At 33.6% G+C, this 18,535-nt stretch overlaps 3 protein-coding genes across 4 annotated transcripts; 1 reads left to right on the top strand and 2 right to left on the bottom strand.

Annotated features, from left to right (window-relative positions):
* The first annotated feature begins 522 nt into the window (after window positions 1-522).
* Window positions 523-1,602, top strand: LOC101222877 (ethylene-responsive transcription factor ERF109). The gene has a single exon (XM_004140754.3). It carries the CDS (start codon window positions 561-563, stop codon window positions 1,383-1,385), a length of 825 nt encoding a protein of 274 aa, XP_004140802.1. The 5' UTR covers window positions 523-560; the 3' UTR covers window positions 1,386-1,602.
* Window positions 1,603-9,716: 8,114 nt separating this feature from the next.
* LOC101217976 (protein CYPRO4) lies at window positions 9,717-12,766 on the bottom strand. Its single transcript, XM_004140649.3, has 2 exons — window positions 10,908-12,766; window positions 9,717-10,351 (listed from the first exon to the last, which is right to left on the bottom strand). The coding sequence occupies exons 1-2, from the start codon at window positions 12,585-12,587 to the stop codon at window positions 10,070-10,072; spliced, it is 1,962 nt and encodes a 653-aa protein (XP_004140697.1). The 5' UTR covers window positions 12,588-12,766; the 3' UTR covers window positions 9,717-10,069.
* A 2,051-nt stretch (window positions 12,767-14,817) lies between these two features.
* LOC101218215 (EKC/KEOPS complex subunit TPRKB) lies at window positions 14,818-17,463 on the bottom strand. 2 transcript variants are annotated; one of them, XR_968959.2, is made up of 7 exons: window positions 17,103-17,463; window positions 16,518-16,584; window positions 16,245-16,367; window positions 16,071-16,154; window positions 15,869-15,955; window positions 15,212-15,379; window positions 14,818-15,101 (listed from the first exon to the last, which is right to left on the bottom strand). XR_968959.2 is itself a non-coding variant. In XM_004140650.3 (6 exons), the coding sequence occupies exons 1-6, from the start codon at window positions 17,168-17,170 to the stop codon at window positions 15,293-15,295; spliced, it is 516 nt and encodes a 171-aa protein (XP_004140698.1). In that variant the 5' UTR covers window positions 17,171-17,463; the 3' UTR covers window positions 14,835-15,292. The 2 variants fall into 2 exon arrangements, 1 of the variants encoding a protein (XP_004140698.1); XM_004140650.3 differs by having other exon boundaries at window positions 14,835-15,379.
* Between the last annotated feature and the right edge of the window lie 1,072 nt (window positions 17,464-18,535).

Raw genomic sequence — 18,535 nt, 5'->3', positions numbered from 1 at the left:
TTTAGAAAAGATGTTTATAATAAATAGTATGAATTAAAGAGGAAAACATTGTTTAATAAATGAATATAGAGTGTTAAGTGAGAATATGATTTAAAATGATTGTGGATGGAAAAATGAATATCCATTTAATTAAAATTGATAGTAAGACCAAAAATAATATATTGTGAAAAAGAGAAAAGTTGAGAACTGAAGATTTGGTAAGAAGTGATTTGGATGCTCTTCACAAAAGAGTGTTTTTGAAATCTTATCCATTTACACAATTACACCCACGTGTTCACTCCAAAAAAGAAAAAAGAAAACCAGTTTCCTAAAAACCACTTCCAACTCACCCGCGTTTATATTCAATTTTCTTTTTGGTTACAATATTAATTTCCATTAAAATCGTAGCTGGACCCACGGAAATATCACACCACTCCACCGCGTGCTTATTTCCCACCGCGTACCTATTTCCCATTTTGCTGTTGCCCCGTCATCACCCCCCTCCATATAAATACCTCACTCTTCACTCCCACTCCCTAAATCTCTCCCTTTCCCTCTTCCCTCTCTCTACCTCTCCTCTCATGAACTCTCTGAAGCGTTCACCATCACCATCACCATCCTCCCAATCCCCCGATTCCTACCACTTCTCTCTCCCCCCGCCTTCTATTTCCTCTGATCAAGAGCTCTCTGTAATCGTCACTGCCTTGACCTCTGTCGTCTCCGGCACTTCTTCCCATCTCCATTACTCCATGGCCGATGCCTTTTGGCGCCAAAATCAAACCCCCCTCCCTTCATTCCATTCCGACTCCTTCTCCCCCTCTGCAACCATTTCTTCCTTCACTTCTTCCACTACCCACCCAATTTTCCCTCCCTCTGTTTTCGAAACTTGTACCGTTTGTCAAATCCAAGGTTGTTTAGGATGCAATTTCTTTCCTCCCTCCGCCTCCTCGTCCTCCCAGCTTTCCTCCGAGAAGAAGACTGCAAATAAGCGGTCGAAGAAGACTTATAGAGGCGTTCGGCAGCGGCCCTGGGGGAAATGGGCCGCGGAGATCCGAAATCCGAAACTGGCGACTAGAGTTTGGTTAGGGACGTTCAATACTGCTGAAGAAGCTGCTAGGGCTTATGATAAAGCGGCGTTGGAGTTCCGAGGGCCGCGAGCGAAGCTTAATTTTCCGTTTACGGATGATTCGTTGAGAATGATGAGTTCGGAGCGGGAAATACAGAGGACGGAAAGTGAAATTTCGAGGAACAGTAGCAATTCGGCGGGGATTGGAATCGGGAATGAAGATGAAATATGGGGGAAAATTGCTAAAGATGAAATGGATCAATGGATGTCGACGTTGATGACAGATCACGGCGGCGATTCCTCGGATTCCGCCAGTATTGGAACTTGGGAATTTTCCTGATACCCTTTTTAAAATAGAATAATAATAATATGTTGGGTAAAGTTTTGCTCCTGATTTTATAGGGAAAATATACTTTGTGCAATTTGATAGCATCCATTTTTGTCCATTCTATTTTTATTAGGACAAACGAATAAATTAGACATAGGATATATCATACACATGATCTATCAATTTGCATTCAAATAAAACATAAATTCAATATTGTTTTTTCCTTTCATTTCGTCCACTCTCTAAATCTTTGATACAAACTCAAGGTTGATGTTTCTTTCATTTTTTGTAGTAATATTTGAGTCAGTTGGATAAGATATGGGTGTATTTATTACTCATATTTTTTTGGGATTTTAAGCATCCTAATATATAGGTAGCTCAAAGTTCCTCACTAATTGAAGTCCAATTAACTCAATTATTTTAATTTTCAAAAAAAAAAAAAAAGAAACTATTACTTGTCTGCTCCTTTTATTATTTATTAATAATAAAAAAATTAGTAAAAAAATGAGTTCTTTGCAGACACATTTCAGTTTTTTTTAAAAAAAATATATATATATAATTAATGAGATTGTGACCTTGATTTTAATAATTAAAAAAGCTCACTTTTAGTTAACCTATTCTAAAAGTGGTTTTTCGAAACTTAAGGAGATTGATCCTAAGGATCTTTTTGTAAATAAAAAGAGAAAGAAAAAGGTTGATGTTTGAATTTTGAATTTTGTCTAATGACATATCAAACTTTAATTTAGAAAGTAGAATTATTATGGCACATGCTAAGTGCGTTGAACGAAAACTCTAAAACAATTCACAAAAATGTGTTCAATAAATGTAAACTGAATTAACAATACAAATAATAAAGAAAGGTGTTAGAAATAAATATTTGGACTATTTTTGAAAATATAGTGTTTTTTTAAATTAATGTAAAAATAGGGTAGTAAATAAAAGAATAACAAAAGTAAGGTTAATGAGCAAACTATTCTTAAAAATAGGATGATTGGGTACTCGACTTCTCCGGATCCACGTCAGCCCATTTTTACCACGTGGAAAGGACACATGGAAGAAGTCGTGTACCAGGTACACCACTTCTTTAATACACACGTAGAAGAAGTCGTGTATCAGGTACACGACTTCTATAATAAAAAAGAAAGTTTAAATATGTAATTTATCTAGTTTTTTTTTTTTTTTTTTAATTACTGATCATCATATTACCGAAAAATATCATAAAAAGATTTGACGACTTTTTTTTTTCATTTGAGGGTTTAAATTTTGTTAATTCACGAGAACAAACCTCATTAGGAACATGGGTATGGTCAATTAAGTGGATTTGTTTGGTTAATATAATTACTTCACATATTTTCTCAATTTGGTTAATATAATTACTTCACATATTTTCTCAATGCTTCACATATTTGTTTTGGATGTTTATGTAAAATTAATGAATATTGATTCTTTATAGTATTTGAAAATTTTTAAATTTTGAATGTGTTTTTCATAAAAACATTATTATATCCCTTGATTTTACTAACAAAATATTTAATGGTGCTAGAAATATGGGTGTACTAATTGGCACTATTGATATCACACCTTCTAGTTTTTTTTTTTTAGTTTTACATATTAAAGATTTTAATTAATAGTTTTACATATTAAAGTCCAATTTATAATTTAAATACTAACATTCAACTTCAATAAACATTTAGCAAACTTTAAAGTGTCAATTATATAACACCTAAATTATATAAACTAAGGATTTTCTTCATCTCCCTTTATGACATCATCGTCTTGTCGTCGTCTACGATCTGTGTCGGCAACATTCAGTCGTTGGATTCGCTGAATAATTTGTTCTATATCTTCCATGGCTTCGTCACATATTGAGCTCAAATTTTGTAGATTATTTTCCATGGAGAAAGAATGTACGTCTTGAACAAAATTATTCTGAACAATTACAAAAATATAATTAAAAACATGTGCATGCTTGTATTAAATTTATAAAACAAATCATATTAAAATTCTTACCACGCGATAACAGAGAGCGCCTTCAAGTGTGATGAAGTGTCTGGTAATCGACGAGTACCATAGAAAATAGTTATCTGATACTGTCGGCTCGTGTGTTGCTGCTGCTTCTGCACAAAATTATATCGTGAATGTCACGTTGCTATATGCCCCGCATGAATCCTTCGCCAATCTTAATCATGCTTGTCACTTAAATCAATTTGGTGCGGGGGCAAATCTATGGAGCAAAAAACTAGTGGCATTTGCAGTATACTGAACTGTCGCAACACACGGTTTGGCTGATGCTTCTCAACGAGATGAAAGCAAATCAAAGGACTCATGTAAGTCCACACTGCTTGACCATTATGACATTGATTAGGAAACAATGTCATAATGCCAAGCATGTATGGTTTTCCAATTAATCTGTTAAAAAAACAAACATAAGTAGGCAACAAAAAACATAGTTACACAACATTCGTATAATATTTTATTACCTGAGAGTGTATCAGCCGATCAAATATCATTCGGTAGGTCAGCAACATATTTGCTGACTGTTATGATGAAGGTAGAACACCGCTCCATCTAATGTGTGAAAGAAATTATTAGTAAGTTATAAATATTACAAACTTTATTAATATATATATATACATAAAAAATACCTTAATGATAAAGGTCGTCCAACTGACACCTGTAGTGGTACGTGCGGTGACACAAAGGGGAATCTATCATACACCCATACTTGCAGCAACATCAATGGGCCGACAATCTCTTAAGATCGTGCATTACTTGCTCGACATAATTCTCTATATAACCATGTAGCACCCCGTGCATACGTACCAGTCTGGTCAAAATCGATTAAGAGCGAAAGAAACATACAGTGGACCAGAGTGTTTGATTTGTCAGCAAACAAAAAACCTCCAATCAGCTGCATAATATATGCACGAGTGTATCTTTTTGGTTTGGAGAATGGAATGGGTGAATGATTTTTTGGTTTGAAGAATGAAAGGAGTGAATGGTTTTTGATATAGGATGGAAGTATAGAAAGATTTTGTTGAAGAAAATAGACGGAGAATGGCTAAAAATGATAGAGAAGGAAATATTTAATTAAATTTTAGAGAAATTTAATCAAATATTTAAAAAAAAAAGAAAGAAAAAAGAAAGAAAAACAACGGTTAAAATGGGGAGTAGAAGAAGAAGAAGAAAGAATATTAAAGAAAAAAGTGAGTGAATAAGGATATGGAGTGGGGGGTGAGGTGGAGAATAAAATGTGATTAAATGTATTGAAGGTCAGGTGAATCATAGTATTACACGTTTTTAATTTGCACCAATAAAATGCCCCCACCTGTACTTGAAAGATGGCTTTTTGTTTCTTTTCTTTTCTTTTTTTTGTATTTTCGTTTTTGGAAAACGTGGATTCTGAAAACAAAAGATAAAATAACAATAAAAGCACGTGTTAAGGTGTTAAGGTGTTAAGGTGCATTTGATACTAAAGACAAAAGAGTGGTGGGATTATAAAACCCTCTTTTTCCTCCTCTTCTTACTTCTTTCTTACATCATCTTATTATTATCCCAAACACACATCTTCATCTTTTTTCTTTATTAATAATTTAAGTGGCTGTATTTAAAAAGAAAAAGAAAAAGAAAACCTTTTATTTATTATTAATAATATTAACACAGTGTTTGTTTCTTTTATTAATACGTTTTTAGAAAAAGATATAAAAAGACCCAATTGGGGAACGTGTTTAATTAACTTCAATACTTTAGTAAATGAATCCCAAATAAAAAGAGAATGGAACCCACTCTCTGTTTAATTCAATTTCCTTTCCACTCAACGCTCCTTTTGTTTCTTACTCACTATGCTTTTCCTTTCCTTTCCTTTCCTTACCAACTTTACTTCAATTCTATTCTATTATTATTTCTAATGAATATCATATTTTAATTTGATGAGTTTAAGTTTTGATGGATAAATGATTGAGGTTTGTAATTTATTATTATTATATGATACTATAACCTAACATATTTAAGATAATAATAAAAAGAAAACTGTTGTGACTATTGACGTCTCATTTTTTCTTTAATCCATATTTGTTTATCCTCCTTTTTAATGTGCACTCAATTTATAAAAAACAAAAAACCATGTTTTTGAAAACAATCTATGATCGTAATATTGTTTTTTTAATTTGTTATACATTTTCAATTCTGTTCCATTTTTGTCCTCTAATTTTAGTTTCTTTTTCAATAAATTTTATATTTTTATTGTTTTTTTAAAGACACTTTTGATTTCTTTCGTTATCCATGACTACTTTTTTATTATTATTATAAAGTTTGAAAACATATTCATTCATATCTTCTACTTCTTTCCATGGAAATTGTTAGGTTAAATTCTATTTTGGTTTTTGAACTTTTGAACAAAGCTTACGTTGATATTTGTCGTTACCATTATGTTAACTCTTTGATGGAATGATGTTTACCATTATGTTAACTCTTTGATGGAATGATGTTTTGACTTCTAAATTTCGAAGATAAGACTATAGTTTCATCATATTAATTAAACTGATAAATAACCTAGAAATCTTTATGATTTATTCTATAAATTTTTTATTCCAACAAAATAACATAATCAACATGCTTGTAGGTTCTATAAATTTGGTTTCCCACCCCTTTTTTTTTCAAATAGAAACTTTGAAGCAAATCAAAAGAACGACATTGTTTTTGGCGTCGCAATTGTTATGATTTCTTGTAGTGGTAATTACCATTAACAACTTAGTATTAAAGATGGTGGTTGGAAATTAGTTGTTGGAAGATAAAAAGATTAGTTAATGTTTTAAGGACTTTTGCTATTTTCATTAATTAGGATAGAACCTCTATAAGGCTATATAATGTTTTTGTCCTTTCATTTGTAAAACCAAGACTTTTGATGAATGCAAGTTTGATTGTGGAGTGACTCAATTTAGAACAAGATTTTCAAATCTTGCTTCTAGATCTTTGATCTAAGAGGTAATGTAATCCTAACTTTCTCTTGGTTGATCTAAATTAATATAAGGAGGTGTTAGTTTCTTATTTCAAAGGTTCTTGCTACGTTAATAGCTTGGATCTTTGGATTGAGGATTACGATTGTCTTATCAATTACTTTGAATTTCAAGCTGAAATTTGAAGGTAAGATAGTTAGGAAAATTGTAAGCATCTTTGAAATAGGAACTTTTCCATTTTGATTCCTAGTTTAAAAGTTATGAGCTTGGGAAGTTGAAGTTAGATTTTGGAATCATTTAGACGTTTTCTAGGCAAGGTTTGATGGTTGGCCAAGTGTTAGGAGGTTAAGTGTGGTGCTACGTGCATTTGCAAGGTAAAGAAGTTATTTTAGAGTTTTAAGCACGCTTAACATGACAAGTGCACAACCAGGCGACGTGAGGTGCATGCTAAGGTCGTGCAATAGGCCATGTGCGCATAGAAGCATCAAAACGCAGTGTGGGGTTATGCAACCATGGGCGCACAACAAAGGGTTGTGAGGTTAGCACACGGCCAGACATGCTAAAGGGCCTGCACCCACTCGTGTTGTCTGTCACCCAAGCCCAACTCCAACCCATGCCTAAATGCCATTTTTAGTTGTTTTTGGAGTTTTTCCAATTTTTGAGTTAAATTTGGTAATTTCTAAACTTAGAGGATTAAATTAGATTTAAATTCTCTAATTTTAGGTCAGTAGGAGATTGAACAAATTTATAAGTTGAGTTAAAATAATTGAGCTATACCTAGTTTGAAAATTATTTCGAAAGCTGTTTAAAGTTTAGAATGAATTTGAAAAACATGTGTTTCATGTGAGTTTGTTGATGTCATTAACCTATTTCTTTAAACTTGAAATTTATGGACAAGCATGATTATGGTAAGTTTTTTAAATGTTTAAGTTTAAGATTCATTTAAGAAAAGCTTGATTTTCAGGTTTGAAACTTGTTATATGCAACAGATTTATATAAACATGTTGTTCTAGTGTAAGATAATGTTTTAAAGCATGAGATTTATTTAGCGTGTTTTAGTTTATACATGAGATATCTTAAGATTTACAATAACCCTACGACCCGTTTTTGGTATTTTGAGAAATTTTAAGTAAAGTTCTTATATTTTTATGATAAAAGAGAATTAAATAGAATTATTTTCCGTTATTTCAAGTCAAGAGAAGATCAAACAAATTTATAGACCAAGGGTCTAAACTACTATCAGTGAGTGATAAAATGAATTTAAAGTTGATTTCTGAATCTAATTATTTATCAAATGTTTCAAGCATGCTTTGATGTATGAATTACTTGAGTTTACTGATTCAGCAAAATGTTTCCAATGCATGATATTTGAAATTTTGTTAAGTATATTTTATGATAAGAATTTAAGTAAAGAATGATTTTAGAATGTTGTAGACTACACCTATGATAGATATGTATATAGCAACCCTTCGGGTGATATGGCCTATGCACAAAGGTTCCTATGATAGAGGTATTCAGTAGATACTTATGTATGCTATCACTATGATAGATTTATGAGAAGAGAGTTTTTCAAATATGATATTTATAGGTTACCCACCTCATTATAGTTATAACAGGTCATCAAAGGGTTCACTTTGTGTTTCATATGGTATAGAAGTAAATTGATTTAATAATGCTAAAAATAAAGTTTAGAACTAAATTGTTTTAGAAAGTATGCTTTTAATAAAATCATCATTTAATGGGCTATTTTAGTTCACCATTTCCAAATGTTTTCTCCACTTTCTAGGTATAGGTTGTGATCCGCAAGCCTGATCATTGTCTTCATGTCTACTATGCAAAATTTGTGAATAGTTTAGTTACTAAGGATTAGTTTTAGTTTAAACATTATCATGTACATGGTTTTGTATAAGGTTAAATGCAGTTGTTTAGTTTCTGTTTGGTTTGTAAGTAAAGTTTTGTAATCAATGACATCTAGCCTCGACTACTTTTAAAATATAAGAAGTTTGTTTCACTTAGTTTTCGATGCATAAGTCTTAAATTACTTAAGTTGTTTAGCATTGTAAAACATTAGTAGTCAGTGTCAACTGGTGTTGTTCAGAAAGGGAGTGACATCAGTTGGCTTCACACCACACCTCGGGTCGAGCAAGTAGGTGCTCGGGATGGGGTGTGACGATCGAGACCTCCTGTTGATAAAATACATATTTTTTACTAACCATGAACATCTACTAAGCAATTAATAGCAAGACCAAATCAATCTGCAGAGAAGTAGGAAGATTAGTTTCTTAAATTTGATTCTTTATTTAAAGTGATAAATGAGGAGTTTCTTTGTAGTCTGCTAGAAGAATAAAATGTGAAATGTAAATTGAAGGAAAAGTAAAAGTGGTCTGTCCAAGTTTTTAGAGGTATCCCCAATTGTTTGCTTGATCATAGATTTATCAAATTAAGTTGTATATCGTCTAAGCTCCGCCAATGCACCTAGAAACACTAAGTGAGATTTCAAATTATCTAATTAGACAATTGGATTAGATGAAACACATACTAATCAATTTAACTAATAACCACATCAAGATTGGAAGAGTTTATAAAATGAAAAAGTAAAAAAAACACCTAATTAGATGCTCAATACGCTTTTCGTCTAAGTTAGAGAAAACCTCAAAAACTAGAATTTAGGATCCTTACCTTCCTATTGAGATGAGAAAACTAAAACCAATCATCTTTCACCTCAATTATAAAGAAATATTCAATAAAAAAATCTGAAACTAAAGTTGTAGATGAAAAGAGGACGAAAAATTGAAAAAAAAAAGTGATCGTTTGCCCAAACAGTCACATAGATGAAAAGATATGACCTAGTGGTCGAAGTGGAGATTATAATCACGTGCAAATAGCGTTGAAATGCTGTCAATATTTGTTGCCAACTGGCACTTTGCTTCAACAATAGTTTTGTAACTTTTGTGTTTGACTCGATGATAATCGTATACAAACTTTATAATCACATGCAGAAAACATTTTGGATATTTTCTCTTAGAAACAAAGAAGTGAATCTAACTAAAAAGTACAATAAGTGAGTCAATTTATACCCCACCATTATAATTCCATTTTAAATTCATCACTTGGTGCATTTATACCCCACCATTATAATTAGAATTAGGACAATTATTAGTTCAAGTGTTAACCATCTTTCATTCAAACTAAAGGTGCATTCGATATACAAATTTAAGTGCTTAATTAAAATATAGATTATTTTAGAGAAGATTAGTTTATTTTAAAGAAATTTTATTTAAAAAATTAAATAAAAATGAGTTTCTTTATGGGAAAAAAAAGAAGAATTTTTTAGGCCTAAATGTTTAAATGTCTTTGTGGGTTAAAACGTATAACCTCGGACAAGAAGTGAGAGAAATTTTGTAGTCCCTTAGACTCTCACCATCAAACTTACAACAAGTACACTACACGCCAACACACAATAAACAAATATCCTAAAATTCAGTTCTACTTTTGGATTGTTTTTTGTTTTCATTTCATTTACACAAACCACTCAAACACAAATTTTTTTAGTGTGGTAACGAATAAACCAATTCGAAAAGGCACATACAACCAAAATATGACCAGAAACAGAAAAAAACAAATGAAAATGAAAAAGACAGGCATAAATACATATGAAGTGGATAAACAGAGAAAGCAGCACCAGTACAGCTACGAACACACATCAATCAATATGTATGAGAAGGCGTCAGCGATAGCTTCTCATCTCTTCCCGGAGAGGCTGATGGAGCTCACTTTCATGGGGGTAGCCACAACCAGTGGAGCTTCTGGAGAATCGGATACAGCAAACTTGTCGTGCATGAATCGGCTCTCGACAATGGATTCATCCTTCAGCACAATCTTGTAGCAGTAACAGCTCTTGAGCCCTTGCTGATTCCTGTAGCAGTCATGTGAACTGTTCTTTACGCGATGGAAGTCCCATATCACACTGAATTTGCCCACTGTTGCAACGAGGTGACGCTCTTGTTTACCGCTTTCGGTTACCTGAAATTTAATGCCAATAATAGTGTAAGTTTGTGTATGAATCATCATAAAGAAACAAACAAAAGGAAGCTCAAACTCCAGTTTTCTAACTCAAGTAATGAGAGAAATTCTCTGTAGGAACTAGGAACAGCAGAAGGCATCATATTCTTAACAGGAATATAAAAAAAAAAAAACTAGTGGTATATCTTCGAAGATACCCACTCTTCTACCTCTTTACTTCTCTAAGTTACTAAGATATTGCCATCGCATAGCCGTCAAGTACAGGAAATCACCGTCATTTCTCCATTTTCAGCCACAACAACACATTAAGTTTTGTTGGCGGATTTGAAGCAGATAAATGTTTGAGTTGATTGATTTGATGTCCACACATTACAAGTGTATTGTTGTGGTTAAAAACGATAAGAATTAACTGAAGAATACTTCAATTGACAGCAAAATTATATATTCAGCCGAAACACAATACTAAAACCTTAAACAATAGACCCAACCAAACCAGCTAAAAACAGAGCAAGATTCAAACATTCAAAATCAGAACAAGAGCACAAGTTTTTCTTACCCAAGAGAAATGGCCACCATGGAATGTATTGTCTGTTCCAGCCAAGTGGGAATCCAGAGGAGTCAACTTCAGCAACCTCGGAGCTGGAATTCTGTTCCCCATACGACCACTGAACCCAGTCTTCGTGTTGCCATCTTTATCAGTGAATAAAGTACAGATCAGTATCAAATAACTATCAGTAGTCCCCAAAATCCACTTGCCATCATAAGTAACATCCACATGAGTAATCGGCGAACCGAGCCCCGGAAAGGCTGTCTTTGCCTGTCTCATCGACGTCTTCGAGTACAGCCTTATTTTCCCATCAATCGATCCAACAACAATTGAACCATCCCCTGTTGTAGCGAAGCATTGGAAGTTCGTCCCTCTTGAAAACTGATGCCCCTGCGCCCAGTTTAGAACCATCGAATTATCAGCAGACCCACTTATGTTCTGAACCATTCCTCTACGGTCTCTCATGTCCCATTGACAAAGCCTGTTGTCATCCAACCCCAAAAATGTAGACTCTGAAGGATCTAATTGCGACCCTTTGGTGTCGTTTGTGATGTCCCTCATTGTAATGTCTGTACCATCCTTTTCAAACTTCCATTCTGTAACTATTTTCCCTGTCTCGATATCAAGCTGCTCTAGACCTGTTGTGTGGGGCTTTCCCTCCTTCAATGGACTCATGAGAAGCATGTTTGTCTCAGCCTTCACGAGAAGACCCTTCTTTGGCGTTGATCGCCCAATGTTTGGAGAATGTCCTGCACCAAATTTCAATGAAACCCCCTTCCCATGAATTCCATGGCTCAGATTCCTGTAAACCTGAACCCCAGAGTCGTTCACCAAGAAGCTGTTATCCAGCGCCCCTAATGTCAAGCTCTGCACTCCTCCATTAGCAGCCTCCTCGAACTCCTCTATCAAGTCTTGTTTCGTCCTCACTGACGAGCTGGGGCTCTTTTCAAAATCAATATCCGCGTTTTCCCAAATCGAATCGTCAGCCACCTCCGGCTTCAACCACCCAATGAACTCCTTCCCGTAAATCTTGACCTTGTTCTCATCAGTCGCTTGAAGCCCATAAACATTCTCAAACAAGCAATCTTGGAATTCGGTCACGAAGTTCCGATACTGTTCACCGCTCGGGAACTTCAAAGCCCAGACACCTTTGTTAACAAAATCGACGCGCCGCTGCTCGCCAAACATCTTCAATTGCATTTCCGTGGAAACCAACGCTCTGACCTTCGCCCCCACTTTGAGTACCCAACGTCTCCCACCTGAGGAATTGGCATTATGACCCTCATCGTCATCTTCCTCCTCGTCATCGTCATTATGTCCGTCGACGTTGGCGGTCTTGAGAAAAACGTAGAAAGTGAATTTCTCAGAGACGATCCATTTCGCACGGGGGGTATTTCCACCAATATGAAGGTAAAGTTTGACAGCGTTCTTAGAATTAGGTGTCTGAGAAGGAGAAGGGGAAGAGGAAGAGGAGCCATACTTGAGCTTAAGAGCTTTGAGTTTAGCATCAACATCATCAATTGCAGAAGAGGTACCAGTGGATTTAGCAGTGGTAGAGATCGAGTGTGGCTTCAATTCTTTATCAGCATCTTCATATTCTTCTTCGTCGTCGTCGTCGTCTTCTTCTTCTTCCTTGTAATCATCGGAGTCTGAAAGTTCAACATCCTCGCGGCTCTGGCCAGAACCCATTTCGATCAGTAAATGGAGTGAAGGATGATTCCAATTTCGGAACGAATTTGAGGAATTGGGAAGAAAATTGAAGGAAAATTGATGGGGAAGATTAAAAAAAAAAAAGTTGATTGAGAATTTGAAGGTTTTGGGAGCCAAATTCAATTCTAGGGCTGTTTTAATCAAAGCAAAATTCAGGTTTGTTCGTTTGAGTATTTATCTCGTGTGAATGACCTTACACACACTTGGCGTACATCTTACGCTTACTTGGGAGCTAAGAAAATGGTGATCTAAATTTATAATTTATTACTAAGGGAACGCTTCACTTTATCCATAATTAAATTTATCCTATACTTTACATTCACATATCAAACTTCAATTTTAATGACTCTTATAATCATTAATCTATTTTCTATACAAACAAAAACAAAAACAAAAACAAAAACAAAAGCTCTAAGGTTGTTATTACATATGCTCCCAAGAAACAAAAGCTTGTAAGCAAAATTATTCTAAAATCCAACCTGAAAACAGACATAACAAAACACAATTAGTATTCGGTGTGAAGCTCGGCCGAGATTGGCCAAAGAGATTGGCCAAGAAAAATAAATTTTAATGTAAAAGCAAAATGGTGCTATTTCTCAAAATTTCTGCACTATTCTCTCTTGCGCATGCCTTCCCTCTTTCTTCTCCCTCCTAATTAATACTAATTTTGAAGCAGTGACGTTTTGGGTATAACAACTTATACTTGAATGATTCATAGAGCAATAAGGGGATTCGAATTTGGTCTCAACAAAAAGCAAGTCGGAGCCGTAGAAGAACAATTTTATAAAAGAACAGCGTTGTTGGAGAAATGTCTGAAAACAACCGTTGTAGTTAGATTTAGTTACAATTTTGGATGTGATCGAAGCTATTAAATTTGATAGGGTATTCATCGATTATGGTAACACCATCCTGAGTTGGACTGCGGCCAATCAATGGAGAAGCCAATTGGGTAAGGAAGATCTGAAGTACATGATTTTGAACATTAAGTACTCAAATTAGAACCAGAAAAGTTAAATATTAGGAAAAATCATATCTTTCTTTCAATAGTCTATTTGCACTAATTGTTCAAAAAATCGAGAGACTCGACTAATCCTAACTACCTAGGGTTAGGTTGGGTTTGGTTTTTTTGTTGATGGATTCAAAATTTTTATTTTTTGATTTTCAAGTTGGGTCTCGGATTTTCTTAATGTCATATATAAAACTCTAATATCACGCATTACGATTTTCTCCCTTCGTTGCACCTCCCTTCTCCCACCTCACAATCTATGATGTGTCTCCATCACCCTTTCACCTTGTTGTCCCTCGCCTCCTATTGTCTTCATCCCCATCTGTTCGCCGTCGCCTCCCTCGGTCTCCATCTCAGATTCATAGTTCTCACGAGCTCATCTCCATCTCTTACATTTCAGTTCTTAACCTCCCTTCTCAGTCCTTTTTTTTTTCAAATATATACGACAAATCTAATGTTAAACCATGTTTGTTAAGTATTTGAGAATAAAAACAGTTGTGTATTGGGTAGAAAAAACCCTAATAAACGAGACAATTTGATGACCTATTCCAAAAATATTGAAATAGTTTAAGCTAAGTTCACCCTACAAAATAAAATCGAGTCTCTGCCCACCTAAAGAGTTAGGTTGGTACTCAATCAAACCCAACCCAGATACATCCCTAATTTGTATTTCAAAGGTTCCGCCCTCCCCTTTTCATCCCTAATTTGTATTTCAAAGGTTCCGCCCTCCCCTTTTCACCTCAAGAGTTCGTTTAAGGCAGAATTAGAAATATATCTTGAAACTAATTAAGAAATTAGCAAAATCATTTTTACCTTTAGTTTCTTTTAAAGAACTACCAAAATGATTTTGTGGGTTCGTATCATTACAAATTAGTTTTGGAGTTGGATTATTGCAACCTTCTCTTTAAGTAAATGTTGGTGTTTTGATTAAATCTTGTTTGTACATCCAAAAAAGAGTGCTTTACAAATGAAGTTTATGAAACACACGAATTGCATCCTAAACCAATGTACTTTTTTTTTTTTCCATATTAACCAAGTTACCTCTCAGAATGTAAAAAAAATGGTTAGCTTTTAACAAAGTTAAAATCCAATTAGTTTAATAGAAATTGCAAAAACATGTACTATATCTTTTCAAAGTATGATATTTCATATGCATAATTATTTGTAATAAAAAAATAATAGTAGAAAAAATTGCACACGGTCTAAAATAACCTACATTCAAATCCCAAACTAATATAATTTAGACTATAATAACCAGCACTCCAAATAGAGACCTATTACAATATAAACTAAAATACTTTGCACAACAAATACATAATATTATAAACCAAGACTATAATATTTTGCATCCAAAATATAGACTATAATAACACATCTACCCATTAAGTTAGGTTCAGATGGGCAGCACAGAGAAATCAACGACCCAACAAGAGCTAGTTGATTAATTAATTTCCACTGAACATCAACGGCATAACTATTTGAACATTCTGTGAAAAAGATTTAGACATCAACCTAATTGTAAATTCATCAATTCCCATAAAAAATCCACAGCTTAAAAATTTGAAAATTCTATAAAAATTGAAACGACATCACCAACCTTAAAGTGATTGTCCAAACAATTTAACACATTCGCGTACAGAGGACTCCAAATATATAGAAGAAGTTGCAACTTTCGGAGCTACAATGCATCCCGCGCAGCGATTCTACATGTTATAGCCTCTCCAACTGGAGATAACGTCAACTCTGGTCCAGTGATTTTAAAATGCTGAAAGAAAAAAAAAACAACCGTTTTCCCATAGGCAACGACAAAACCGTAGTACAATAATTTTCGGTGTTCAAGTAGAAATTTTAATAAAATTTAAAACTATCTTGATTTGGAGAGGCTCAAGTAAGAGAAGGGTCTCTAAATTAGTAGAGATGGACAACGAGCCTAAGCGCCTAATTACTCATGTCTCATTTGAAAGCCATTTTGTTTTTTCAAAATTATGCTCGTAAACACTACTTCCACCCATTGGTTTCTTTGTTAAGGTATTACTTTCTAGGAGTATTGTCAACAGCCAAATGTTAGAAAACTAAAAATAATAGGTTTTCTAAAAAGATTTGGAAAAAAAAGGTTAAGAATTCCAAGGTAAACATTGTGAAAAAACAAACACAATTTTCAAAAACAAAAAAGAAAACCTAACCGTAATCATCAAATGGGAGCCTTAGAATTAAATAAATAAAGTAATGCATATCAAGAAAACCTAGGTTGTACCTTTTGTATCTGAGCTTGGTCTGCTCTCTCTCCCAATTCCTCTAGGTTGATCTCTTTACCATGTACGAGTTTCTCGATGGCCTTCACCTAACATGGGTAAATAGATAGTTCAAAAAAATTGAGTTTTTCAAGATTTCATCAGAATATATAATTAAAAGTTTACAGTAACAAAGTCTATTTTTGCTTGACATGTTGATCCAACCTCATCAGGAGACGTATTAAAACAAGCCGCAAGAACATAGGAGGAGCTATCAGAAATTCCACATCTTCTTAAAGACTCTGTAATCTGCATAGGATTAAATTCAAATATCACTCGTACAAACCCACAAACAAATAAGCAGCAGTCTGCAAGATCCAAGAAGTCATATAGAATTACATGCTTTGAACCCGAATAATTGTACACAAGTTCTGAATGAAGGGTGCGGGTGGTCAGAGAACCTCTTGACTTAGAAACCAGTGTCTTATGAGCAGCCGCAAGCACTGGAAAAACATCTGGAATCTGTCTTCAGTTATTTATGGAGGAAATATTAGATAACTCTTGGGCAAAATTCAAAGCTAAAACAAGCAAAGGGTGGTGGGTGGGATTTCACAAGCATATCAGCATGCGAGTGGGAAACAAATTAGATAGGCATATATAAAACAACCATACAAGTGAAGCATTGAGAAATGCAACTTCCGGCTCCAAAGTTCCAGCTTGCATAGAATCAAGAAGTTCCCTGGAAATAGATACATTTGTTAATAACATCATTTGTTTATGATCAGACACTTCATTTATTAATAGCAAAGCTTGATCTATAAATACACACATTCACATAAGTTATATACAAATGGCACCCTAAATCATAGTTCTATTCAAACTACCATCATTTGCACAAATAGCTACTAAAATCAAACACAGACATTACTGTTCAATCACCAACTTCAAGCAATACCTCTCGCACTTAAAAAACTGAAGAAACCTCATACCACATCAGTGAGAAACTAACGAATTTATCCAGTAAGATCGATGCCGTTATGTTAAAAATACATGTAAATGCATACAACGTGATCTTCCCCATTTCTCTGCTCACTTAGTTCAGACATTTTCTCAAACAGTTGGCGGGCATACGTGTGGAGAGAAACAAAAATATAAAGAGTACTAAATCCACATGATTTTTACAAGAATTAATGCGTATCCCACTAGTTTCAGTTGATAAAATTTGGACTTTCAAAAACCGGGAGAGAGAGAGAGTACTTGGAATTGGTGACGTCTGTGAAAAGAGCGAGAGTTAGGGTGGTGTTGTTGATTTGGAATCCTTTCATAGCTGCTCGAAGACACAGAGCAGATTGTAGGTTCCTTCAACAATGGGAAGAGGAGTATGGAGGTAGGTAGTATGAATTGATACGGATGAAGACAATAGAAGGTGAAAGCGAAGAGGAGGAGAAGGAGAACAAACAAAGGAAGAATTGCCGCAGTTTCTCCAATTCAATTACTGACCTAGAAATAAATTTTGGATTGGGGATTTTGCGATTTTCGACCTCATAACTCACAATTATACATTTATGATTTAGGTTAAATTGCAATTTTAACACTTCTGACTTTCACATTTTGGATTAAATCATCAGAATAAACTAGGTGTATGGACTAAATTTCAGATTTATTCAAAATGCAACTAATAAAATAAAATATTCAAAATGCAACCAATAAAATTAAACAAATTTTTATGTATAAAAATCGAAATTATATTTTAACCTAAATTTTAATATTATAAAGTTTTAATCAACGTTCAAGTTGTTATTTTAAAATTTTAGAGGAGGAACAGATTACTTTTTTTACTGTAATTTATCCTTACACTTTACAATTTCTATTAAGGGGTTTTAGTAAAAAAAATTATTTTAAAATTTGGTGAGTTTCGTGCATAACGAGGACATTTGTATATAAAGAATATAAAAATATAAAATAAATTTTCTTATTTCAAAAGTTTAGTAGGATGTTATTGATGTATAATATGAGACACACAAATAACATATAGAATGATACATGAGTCGAAGAAGATTGAGAGTTGGTTTTGTAAGACATTAAACTCGAAACCTACGAAACATTTAAGTTAGAATATTTATTATACAAGTTATAGACGTAGTTGAAAAGAAACGGAAGTAATGTTAAATTAAGAAATAACAATTATTTATTTACCCTTTTATCAACTTCTCTCTCAATCGTCACATATTATTTTCAATTTGAACTCAGAGTCCACAATCCACACTCGATACTCTTACCCTTATCTTAAACACGTTTCTCTATTAACATATTCAATCTCACTTAGTATTTATTTTTACTTTGCAAATTGTTGTTGTTGTTTTTTTTTAACTATAATATGTCTATTGATTGGGTTCATGTAATTGCACGATCAATCAATAGTGTATATATAATATGATGGAAGTTGATAAATTTTTTGTTATTTCTTTTAGTTCATTTACTTGTTTCCTACTTTTGTTGTAATTATTGTCTCATTTCATCTTTCCACGTTATTTCTTATATTAACACTTTTGTATTTCTATCAACTTTTCAAATTCTTATTTTTCAAGTATTTGGGTATAAATACCATTCTCTTTTTTCTTTCATGTTCACAAGTCACGACAAAATGTAAATGGTGGATAATAAATCAAATCATGTTTTTTTTTAATTTT

The sequence above is a fragment of the Cucumis sativus genome, chromosome 3, assembly GCF_000004075.3.
Source record: "Cucumis sativus cultivar 9930 chromosome 3, Cucumber_9930_V3, whole genome shotgun sequence".
NCBI lineage: Eukaryota > Viridiplantae > Streptophyta > Magnoliopsida > Cucurbitales > Cucurbitaceae > Cucumis > Cucumis sativus.
This window is presented reverse-complemented; position numbering and strand designations above follow the sequence as displayed.